This window comes from Carya illinoinensis, chromosome 11, assembly GCF_018687715.1.
Source record: "Carya illinoinensis cultivar Pawnee chromosome 11, C.illinoinensisPawnee_v1, whole genome shotgun sequence".
Classification (NCBI taxonomy): Eukaryota; Viridiplantae; Streptophyta; class Magnoliopsida; order Fagales; family Juglandaceae; genus Carya; species Carya illinoinensis.
In genome coordinates this window covers 33,825,286-33,835,891 of record NC_056762.1, presented here as the reverse complement: position 1 = coordinate 33,835,891, position 10,606 = coordinate 33,825,286, and the positions used below count along the sequence as shown (strand labels likewise).

Below are 10,606 nucleotides of genomic sequence, written 5' to 3'. Positions count from 1 at the left end.
TATCAATAGACCATGAGCCCACCTCATGGAGGAGAAATAAAGAAAAATGTCAATGATAAGGTCAGCTTTCTAGTCACACCAATTAATGTTTGTGAAGTGTAGGCTTCAACAAAAATCTGGTTATAGATATAATTGTGCATGAGTCAGTGCCATGCCTCCATATCAAATACTTTATACCAAGTTCTTTCCTGTGGTCATTAAAAAAAAATGGTTCTTTTCTATGTACCTTGTTTAGCAAATCTTTCTAATTATTCAGTTACTTTTGAAGTGCATCAAAAGAAATATATTATAACTGAGATATTTGCACAGTTAGGTGTCATTGTGGATGACAAGTTGAGCCCATACTGCATGCTAGTGCCAGCATATGTATATATATAGAAGGTATCTGCCTGTCTAATAATTTGAGGGTCATTTGTAAGCTGTGAGCAGTGCATTGGCGGTGGCAGAAAAGACACAGGAGCTGGATTCTGGGGTTCACTAATTCACAGGAAGGCTTTTACTTTCTATTATGGGTTACAATTAAGAAGAAGACAAAGAACCAATTAACAACTTGTGCTCTATTGCATGATAATTCTATAGTCTACCATTGAAGCTAGAATAACAGAAGTACAGAAAGAATCCAGGTCAGTCTATGCATTCAAACAGCATTTCTTCTCATAAATCTGTCATTCTTGTCTCGTCATTTTATACTTTTGTTTCTAAGTTTCATCCTCTGGGATTATATATGGATTTTATTATTAGTTTGGATCATCTTTTCACGTCGAAAGTTTTTCGAGTGTCAGATAATTTATCGTGGAGCCATGAACATGGAAGAAGCCAAAGAAAAGAAAGAGATTGAAAGAGAAGATTTAGGAGGACAGCCTTTTGAGGAACCTGAGGGTTCGAAGGAAATCCAGCCATGGAGGAACCAAATAACGATGAGGGGATTAGTAGTGAGTGTTATGATTGGCACCATGTACAGTGTGATAGCCATGAAGCTGAACCTCACAACCGGGATAACTCCTAATCTAAATGTTTCTGCTGCTCTTCTTGCTTTCTTATTTGTTCGGACATGGATAAAAGTTCTCGAGAAAGCTGGTTTTGTATCAAAGCCATTCACTCGGCAAGAGAATACTATGATTCAGACTTGTGCAGTTGCATGCTATAGCATTGCTGTTGGAGGTTTGTGGCTTTAATATTTCAGATTTTGAAAATTAAAATACTCCATTTTTTCCCACTTTTTACTTACTTCCAATTATTTTGATGTAATCTAACAACTCCTCTTCTCTTTTAATGAACTGCAGGTGGGTTTGCTTCTTATCTATTGGCATTAAACAGGAAGACATATCTTTTGGCAGGAGTCAACAATGAGGGGAACTCCCCAAGTAGTGTTAAGGAACCTGGATTTGGTTGGATGACTGGCTACCTGTTTTTAGTCTGTTTTATTGGCCTTTTTGTCTTAGTTCCTCTGAGGAAGGTACATATATATGATTTCTTTGAGGGTCACATGCTCATGATGATTTTTTTATTTTTATTTATAATTTATGAAAAACGTGTTCTAGAAAATTATATGTGCTATAATATTATTGAAGTAGAAATTCAATAGATTTGCATAATCCCACTGTTTCTCCTTTTTGGTCAACGATTTTAGATCTACTTTTCCATTTTGCAGATAATGATAGTAGACCTCAAATTAACATATCCAAGTGGCTTGGCAACTGCGGTACTCATTAATGGATTCCATAGTCAGGGGGATAAGATGGCTAAGTACATGACATGATCTTAATTTCTAGTATCTATCAATTGCTATGAACAAAAAACCATCTAAAACTCAAAACTCAAACTGATCAAAGACATAAATTTGCAGGAAGCAAGTGCGGGGATTCATGAAATATTTTTCAATCAGTTTCATATGGGGCTTCTTTAAGTGGTTCTTCAGTGGGAAAGATGAATGCGGATTCGCACACTTCCCTACTTTTGGATTGCAAGCGTATAAGAAAACGTATGCATAATCTGTTTGGTCTTCCTCTGCTTGATCTTTTGAGCTGATTTTATTTAAATATTTGAACATCGGATTTAAATTGCAGATTCTACTTCGACTTTAACACGACATTTGTTGGAGCTGGCATGATTGTTTCCCATCTCGTTAACTTGTCTCTGCTTCTTGGAGCTGTGCTTTCCTATGGATTAATGTGGCCGCTCATTGATCGGCTTAAAGGAAATTGGTTTTCTGAAAGTTTGGAAGAAAGTGACATGAAAAGTTTATATGGTTACAAGGTCTCACTTTTTCTCTCTCATGGGACTACTAGATTCTGATACCAATGGTCGCCGATTTACAGTCATTTTATTTTTTTGGTTTGTTTTTTGCAGGTTTTCTTATCCGTTGCTTTGATCCTAGGTGATGGTATGTACAATTTCATTAAGATATTGATTTGCACAACCATCGAAATCCGCAGCAGATTAAAGAAGAAGGACCTTGAAATGGGTAATATGAACAGTAGCCTTGGAATTTTCCTTTCTACATGTTATTTATATTAGGTTTCCTTAAACCTGATTTTGGAAAGACTCAAAAGACGCATGATGTGTACAAGGATCCGGCATTTTAGCATGTGTTAATATGTGTAAAAATTCTATTTATTATGTCTGCATTAGACATCAATATATAATTTATTATTTTTATCCTTCTATTTAAACATAATATTGATGTGTAAAAATATATGTGTTTATATAAAAAATATAATAATAACAAATTACATATTATATGTGATATATAGATGATTCTATATAAGAATCATCTGTGAAATCTAAATATTAACACATACTCGTACAAATAGGCATAATGACACGTATAATTCTTTTTAATTGACCATACTAATTTGGTTAGTTAATTAGTTACTTCTTCTAACAATTTCTCTTCTATTTTTTTTTTCCTCCCATGCAGATGTGGATGGCCAAGAGAATCCAATTGAAGTAATGAAACGGAACGAAATTTTCGTTAGTGAAAACATTCCCATGTGGTTTGCAGCCGTTGGATATGTCATCTTTGCCATCATTTCCATAATTGTGATCCCATTCATGTTTCCTCAACTTAAATGGTACTTTGTTGGCGTAGCCTATTTTCTAGCTCCATCTCTGGCATTCTGCAATGCTTATGGAGCTGGACTGACGGACATAAACATGGCCTACAATTATGGGAAAGTGGCACTCTTCATCTTAGCAGCGTTGTGTGGAAAAGAAGATGGCGTGGTGGCTGCGCTCGTTGGGTGTGGCCTCGTCAAATCTGTTGTTTCTGTGGCTTGCATTCTGATGCAAGATTTCAAGACTGCCTACTTGACTTGCACTTCCCCCAAAGTAATGTTCTTTAACCAAGCCATTGGCACGGCAGTAGGCTGTGTGACGGCTCCTCTTAGCTTCTTCCTTTTTTACAAGGCATTTGATTTGGGAAACCCGGATGGAGAGTTCAAAGCTCCTTTTGCCCTGATCTATAGAAACATGGCAATTCTAGGCGTGCAAGGCTTCTCTGCTCTTCCTCTCCACTGCTTGCAAATGTGCTATGGGTTTCTTGCCTTTGCGCTTGGAGTCAATGTGGTGCGCGACATTTCCCCACAGAAGGTCGGAAAATATATGCCGCTTCCAATGGTCATGGCGGTGCCTTTTCTGGTCGGAGCATACTTTGCAATTGATATGTGCCTTGGGAGTTTGATTGTTTTTGTGTTGCACAAGCTTGATTCTAAGAAGGCCGAGTTGATGGTTCCTGCGATTGCTTCTGGATTGATTTGCGGGGAAGGGCTCTGGACCCTCCCCGCTGCAGTTCTAGCTCTGGCCAAAATAAAACCTCCGATCTGCATGAAATTTTTGCATTCCTAGAAAAAGCTTTCAAAGGATTTGGAGGAATGGAACACTGCAATTAGTAAGGATGGCTTCTCTTTGAATGTCTCAAACGTTCAGTACCTAAAATATGCATGCGCTGAAAGATTAAAAATTCCATTCGCTATATGCTCTGATAACTACAAACAAACGGATGCTTTCTTTGGAAGAGAGGAGTAAAAGGGGAAGATAATCTTAGTATAGGCTATTATGTCTAACAAACGAAAAGTACAACCGGCTAAATCAGGAAAGCCAAATTGGATTAGGCATGATAATGTCCCAAGACTTCTCTAATATACGATAGCTTTATTCCGATGAGCCAATTAAATAAAATGAATTGTTAAATCATCTCAACAAAAACATCGCACTGGTGATAAAGATAACAAATGATCAACTAGTTATGATACCTGCTAGAACATCACTCTTCCTGCGTGCATATATTGTGTAAACTAGACGGATTGCATCAAGCCATCCATCCAAGGATTCCCACAAGTCAGCAACCTGTAGGATCAACAGCAAATATTGAATTTAGACCTTACCATTTGAAAATTCAGTGCTTTGATCATCTCTTCCTTTGAATAAGATCCCATCCATAATAATTTATGGAGGAACATTAACAAAGAATAGAACAATTGTTCTCATCTACCTTATCATCTTGCAAATTAGAAAACAGAGTTTTGAGGCCATCGTTTGCAGTACAAAATGAATGCAGATTGTTAAGAATGGCACGGACCATAGAGCACAGTTTCACACACACACACACACACATATCACAACAGCCTTCATTTTTTTTAATATTTAAAAGAAAAAATCAGATCCATATATTGCCTCGTTATATATTTAAGATACAAAGGCCAGTAGTTGAGATAAGTAAGCCCGATCACCAATTGCATCCATGTAGCACACCCCATGTAGGATGAGTGCGCAAGCAAAAAATTTAATTTGTGTCAGGAAGGGATGAAATTCAAATGCCCCCATGGAGTAAATGTCGAAGAAAAATACTATACATCCATCCTTTTAGCATTCCTTGATGTGGTATCAAAGGATTGATGGACAAGTGAAACATGCCAAATAGTTTTTCAATTATTTAAGACCACATCATAGGATGGTGAGAGTACAACGAATAAAAGGATCATGAGTAGCATGTCAAAATGACATAACTTTGTAATAATCTTGACTTAAAATGTTTAATTCGTTACTCCTAGTGTCTAAAACAAAATGTATGAAAAGTTTTAAATGAGTTATAGGGTCCTAAAAAGTTCACATTTATACTACAGCACTAGCCATAACCTGCAAAGGCACAATATAATCTTCATATGGCCAAAATTATCAGGTTTGACAGCCACATCAAGTGCTACAAGTTGACGTTCAAATTACAGAACTCTTGTTCATAACATGCAAATGCAGACTTGATCTTTAGTCTGGCTAAGAATAATTGGTTTTGAACTTACAATGCAGGAAAACAAAAATGAGTCTGGAAAACAAAAGATAATGCTTACCATGAAAACTGGTCCATTAATTGAATCAATGCAGAGGCCTGCACCAGGTGGCAAAGTCAGATCAGCACATGCTGATACAGAAACTATATCTGGAAAATCAATTCTGATGCCCCTTTTGTCATTGTTCACTACATCCCCTGTATTTCCAGAGAGGCTTTGTGGCACTTGTTTTTGCTCAACTTTGTTTACCTGATGAGAGGGATGACAAAGAAACTAGGTTGAGAATAAAGAAACGATGATCCGTTGCCGCAGTTTACCAGCCTATCCAAACCAATGTATACGCAGTGACTAAAGAAAAGTCTAAGCCACAAGTGATATTTATACTCCAAAAAAGACTAGTCAATATTATAATTGGAGCCCCTCCAAAAAAGACTAGTCAATATTATAATTGGAGCCCCTCCAAAAAAGACTAGTCAATATTATAATTGGAGCCCCTCGAATAATTATAGACCGTAAGAACTCCCTCCCAGGTAAACTGAGATTCCATTCACCACTCTCCTCGTATACTATATATGAGGTATTGAAGTATGGTTTTAATATACATTATGTTATTACTTGACAATATAACAAGGAAATAAATCAAAGTTTACCTGCAGAAGCCCTTCATGGTTTAAAACAAATTAGAAACGTTTCCAATCATTATGAGGTGCCACTGGTTTGCCGACAGGCCGTGCTGTCAAGTATCCAACTTTCAGATGCGGCAAGGGTAGCTGTCAATAGTTAATTTCTGTCAATGCTTCCCTCAACCAAGCTCATTGAAACATAATAACATATGCAGAGAACCTTACTATCATTCGGACTGAGAATTTCATTTAAATTTTCACTAGGAGTGCTAAATGTACCATTATGAACATATAATCAACCACAACATCAAGAGATAGGGAATGATAACTACTAACCATGGAACGAACCAGCCGCAAGGCACTACTGTAAACCTAAATAAAACGTCATTAGGTTAGTTAGTGGAAAACTGAAATTGATGTACACACCTATAAAGCATCAGAAAGCAAGGGCAAAGGAATAGATAAGACTCTTTAAATCTCACTTCAGATAAGTATTTCTCTGCCCATTTTCGGATTTCACTGCCATGTTTATGTTACGAGTCAACATTTTATTACCTAGGTAAGCAAATAATATTGCTAGATACAAAATACAATTATACTTACTGAATAATTTGGTTTCAATGCATGAGCAGCTGCAATGTAGATAGCAGATTGGCTATATAACTCATTAGGGGAGACTTCTTTAGCATTGTCTGATCCCCCAGTTCTTAGTGTGTCCTCTGCTAATCCATACTGCAAATAATGACACCATGAGTTTGGGTTGCACGAGATATAGTGGATACTGAAGACGAACAAATGTACAAATATAAGATCATGGTATCTCAAACATGGAAGGTAAATTACCAACTGACCAAAACAGTTCCGAGGTTGTAAATTGCTCGGTGGAAGTCAAACTGCAACCGAATGGCTGCGCGAAACTGCATCGGAAGACCAGTTAAACATATCATAATAAAAGAACAAACAGTGGAAACTATTCTTAGGATACAAAGAAAATCTTAGGTCTCAGATGCAAAGTTATATTGCTAGTTGTTCCCATACAGCTACCCAATAACTCTGATCTTTTCAAATAAGTTTTGTACCTTACTAACTGCAGTTCTTACAATTCTTTGCTTTTCCCGTGCAGGAACAATTGCACTGAGTTCCTAAATTTCATATTAAAAACATAAATCAAACCAAACTTGCCAACTAAGCACAGGTAACATATTTGAAAAATTGTTGAAATACTCCTAGAACATGGAACAAAACATTGGAAAAAATGAAAAAAATAAAAATAAAGATAATTATTGAGGAAATGCGAATATAACTAAAAGTACCTTGCTGAGCAAGACCCCAATTATTGAGTGCCTGAAATAGATTTTCAAAAGAGTGATTACCAAAGAATGCAATGTAAATAATTTCATGAGCTTTGATGCATCAACAGGGGAGAAAAAAGGCAGAAAAATGGAAAGAAAGGGGAAAGGTGAGAATAAAGATGCTGGAGTACCCCATATGAAACCATAAAAACAATTTCTTCCAAGATACCTGAGGACTGTTCCAATTGAGTTGGACGGCTTTTTCAGAGTTTTTTGTTGCTTATAAAACAATTTTTTTTGTTTTAAAAAGTACTGTTTTAATTTCTCTAGTTCTAGAACATAAGGGAAAGAGCATAACAACTTAGAAGATAAAACGTATAGATGGTAGACAAGACAATGAAAATATGGAAGAGGGAATTTGCATCAAGCATCATTAATGCCTTTTTTTTAGGGACTTGTACGTAATAATTATAATTATGACTTGAACATCATTGTTCTGTTGGGTGATATCAATATGTGTAATGTTACATATAATTGTAAAGTGTGTAAATATCACATAATTATTTTTAAAAAATAGTAAAATTTATTATTAAAAAATTAATTTTAAATCTTTGTAAATTCTGTATTTATTTTTTTAAAAAGAATTATATTATACTTATGTATTTTATGATTATAAATATTATTGCTCTAAAATATATATATGGTCGTGGTGGCTAAAATCTAATTTAATTGGCCTACTTTAATTCGACATTCAAAGTTCTCACAGTTTCTATGATATTCCATTTTCTACTTACTTTGATTAAAAAGGCACGCAAATTACGTGCTTGATTGACTTATAGGTATAGTTTGGATAACAAAATATTCTTAATTATTTGAATTTATCTTAGTTAAAAAAATTTAATTGTAAGCATAATTATATATTAATATATAAATTAATCTAATGTGACCGGTTAAAAAGTATATTTTATTAAAAATAATAATAATTTAAATTTTAAATATAAAAAATCAGTATTAATACGCAGATTAATACATAATTTTACGAGAAAACTCATCTTATTTTATTTGAGAAAGAATAAGGGTTGGCATATATAATAATATAAGGATAGTGATAGGCTTATAATACCCATTTACTACTTATAAGAAATTAGATTTTTTTTTTTTTTTTATCATTTTCTTTTAACTACTTTTTTAACATCTTTAGCCATTAAGAAAAAATTAAAGAATATATAATTTTATTAATAGTCACTTTCTTAATTATTAAGTAAAATAAAAAATTAAAAAAAATCAAATACAAAATAAATAGTAAATAGATTGTAAAATAATAATAATTTTATTATTTTTTATAATATAATTAGAGAAATGATATTTACAATCGTAATTATATAAATATTATATAATTTCTTTAAATAAAATAAATTACTATAAAATTCACATAAAAAATTAATATTTTAATTATAAATTTTATTTTTTATAAAATAATTACGCAACGTTTATAGTATAATATATTCAAATATTATACACAAATAATTATTGGCAGGAAATCATTTGAAATAATTCACGCACTTTGAAGCATTGATACGTTTTCTGTCCTTTTGTGGTCGATTCCTTTTCTTCAACAACATCATCTGTCATGTCTTGGGTCCTATCAACGCCCTGCCAAGTGCCAGCAACCAGCTGCCTTTCAATTTTTATCCATCTTCGCTAGGTCGAGAGGACTCGCCTGCCAAACGTCATCATTCTAGATTATTATAAAATTATTCTTCTCTTTTATCCTATCGTCATTATTAATAAGTAACGATCGTGATTATTAGTTTTTTTCTCCTTAATTAACATATAAAAGAAAACTGAAAAATTAATGAAAAATGTTTTATATAAATTTTACATAGATAAGTTCTGTATAAATTTTCTTAAAAAAAATAAACTTTATTATAAAAAATATTTTCGTTTTTAGTAAACTTAACTTTTTTTCAAAATATCGTTTGTATAAAATTTATTTATTTAAGCAGACTTGTATCTAACAACATTACTCAATTTATTGTTCACTTGACGTTTTATGCAAAACATACTTAAGTACGTGTTACTCTCTTTCTCACTTGAAATCCTAAAATTCAAACAATAATTTGAGTAAATCTTGATCAACACATGTAACTGCAGATCAAATATAATTTATGACTCATAAGTAAATATTTATCTGTGTGTTTGTACGTGTGTATTGAATTTGAGTTCTATATAATATTGGCTTGTTGGGTGGTCTCATGTGCATTGTTCATTTCTGTATGAATGGTGAGATATGAAAATTCCTTATTTTGATGGTAATGCGTATTGTTCAAGGTTGCTTTATACATGATAATACCTAAAAAAGAAAAAAATTTCTATGATCACCCGAGACTTGCTCCATCTTTTCAATATCCAAGATCTCCCTTGAATATCTTGTTTGTTCCTGTGGTGCTTTGTGGAGATTATAGGAGTATGCAATTGGGTCGAATTTTATTTTTTTCAGTCTGATCTAGAATTTGAAAATTTGGATGAATTCAAATAGTTATTCGTTCGGATTGAATCCAAGTAAATAGAATTGTTCACCGACCCGACCCGAAGAGCATTCCGACCCGATAAATATGTCTACCGATTAGCCGCCAGCCAATACCGACCCGATGGTATTTTCGGAATAGTATTCCGACCCCCCCTTTTTTTTTTTCTCTCTCTCTCTCACCTATGTGTAAATATTTATTGCAATGTGTTAGAAAGAAAATCAAATAGAGAACTTTCTAAAAATACTAATGAATAGATACGAAAGTTTTGTGCAACTTTTCGTCTTGTACTTAATAGGATGATGCCAAAAATGTAAATTAATTTGATAAAATTGTTGAATATATTGATTGCAAATTAGTAGCAACTTGATTTTTTCCAATCATTCATACAACCAACTTCCCTGCCAATGCTTTCTAAACCAACGTTTTAAACAACATGTATAAAAAATAAACCAATAATGTTCATGTATACTATTCATTTAATAAACCAATAATGTTGTATAAATGTATTTTTAGTAATCACACTAAACCAAAAATCCATAGGTCCTTTCTAATTTTTAAAATACATAAGCGGCTTCTGTATCCATAGGTCATACTCTCAAAGAATTGTGTATTCTTTAAAAAATCTTCAGTCGACCTCATTCAAAATATTCTTCAAAGTTATCTCTACAAGAAATAAAAGATAATGTTAAACATATATTTAATTGAAAGGACTATAATAAAATATTCTTCAAATATAAATCTTATCAATTTCTAACTTGTAGCTTTTATCATCTTCCATTATATCATCTTTCATCATCTTTCAAAGAATTTTGTATTCTTCAAAACATATATACAAATGCATAAGATATATATATCAGTGCAGAAAATTAACCCCC

General features: G+C 33.3%; 2 protein-coding genes across 4 annotated transcripts; one reads left to right on the top strand and one right to left on the bottom strand.

The window, feature by feature from the left end:
- The first annotated feature begins 208 nt into the window (after positions 1–208).
- LOC122281845 (metal-nicotianamine transporter YSL1-like) lies at positions 209–3,973 on the top strand. The gene is made up of 8 exons (XM_043093655.1): positions 209–623; positions 783–1,161; positions 1,284–1,456; positions 1,652–1,746; positions 1,847–1,981; positions 2,067–2,256; positions 2,350–2,464; positions 2,921–3,973. The coding sequence occupies exons 2-8, from the start codon at positions 801–803 to the stop codon at positions 3,844–3,846; spliced, it is 1,995 nt and encodes a 664-aa protein (XP_042949589.1). The 5' UTR covers positions 209–623; positions 783–800; the 3' UTR covers positions 3,847–3,973.
- Positions 2,811–7,510, bottom strand: LOC122281846 (protein HLB1-like). Of its 3 annotated transcripts, XM_043093658.1 has the most exons (10): positions 7,392–7,510; positions 7,222–7,252; positions 6,988–7,050; positions 6,760–6,825; positions 6,512–6,640; positions 6,245–6,280; positions 5,936–6,055; positions 5,346–5,534; positions 4,254–4,347; positions 2,811–3,930 (listed from the first exon to the last, which is right to left on the bottom strand). In XM_043093658.1, the coding sequence occupies exons 1-7, from the start codon at positions 7,394–7,396 to the stop codon at positions 5,966–5,968; spliced, it is 420 nt and encodes a 139-aa protein (XP_042949592.1). In that variant the 5' UTR covers positions 7,397–7,510; the 3' UTR covers positions 2,811–3,930; positions 4,254–4,347; positions 5,346–5,534; positions 5,936–5,965. The 3 variants fall into 3 exon arrangements, with proteins under 3 accessions (XP_042949592.1, XP_042949590.1, XP_042949593.1); XM_043093656.1 differs by lacking the exon at positions 7,392–7,510 and having other exon boundaries at positions 7,222–7,384; XM_043093659.1 differs by lacking the exons at positions 2,811–3,930; positions 4,254–4,347; positions 5,346–5,534; positions 7,392–7,510 and adding an exon at positions 6,391–6,427 and having other exon boundaries at positions 5,992–6,055; positions 7,222–7,384.
- Between the last annotated feature and the right edge of the window lie 3,096 nt (positions 7,511–10,606).

Coding starts and splice junctions, on each gene's coding strand:
- LOC122281845 (XM_043093655.1), top strand. CDS start 801: ATGAACATGGAAGAAGCCAAAGAAAAGAAAGAGATTGAAAGAGAAGAT. Junction 1,982..2,066: donor TTGCAAGCGTATAAGAAAAC/GTATGCATAATC, acceptor TTTAAATTGCAG/ATTCTACTTCGACTTTAACA. Junction 2,465..2,920: donor GAAGAAGGACCTTGAAATGG/GTAATATGAACA, acceptor CCTCCCATGCAG/ATGTGGATGGCCAAGAGAAT.
- LOC122281846 (XM_043093656.1), bottom strand. CDS start 7,308: ATGAAATTATTTACATTGCATTCTTTGGTAATCACTCTTTTGAAAATC. Junction 7,051..7,221: donor TTGGGGTCTTGCTCAGCAAG/GTACTTTTAGTT, acceptor TATGAAATTTAG/GAACTCAGTGCAATTGTTCC. Junction 6,826..6,987: donor TAAGAACTGCAGTTAGTAAG/GTACAAAACTTA, acceptor CTTCCGATGCAG/TTTCGCGCAGCCATTCGGTT.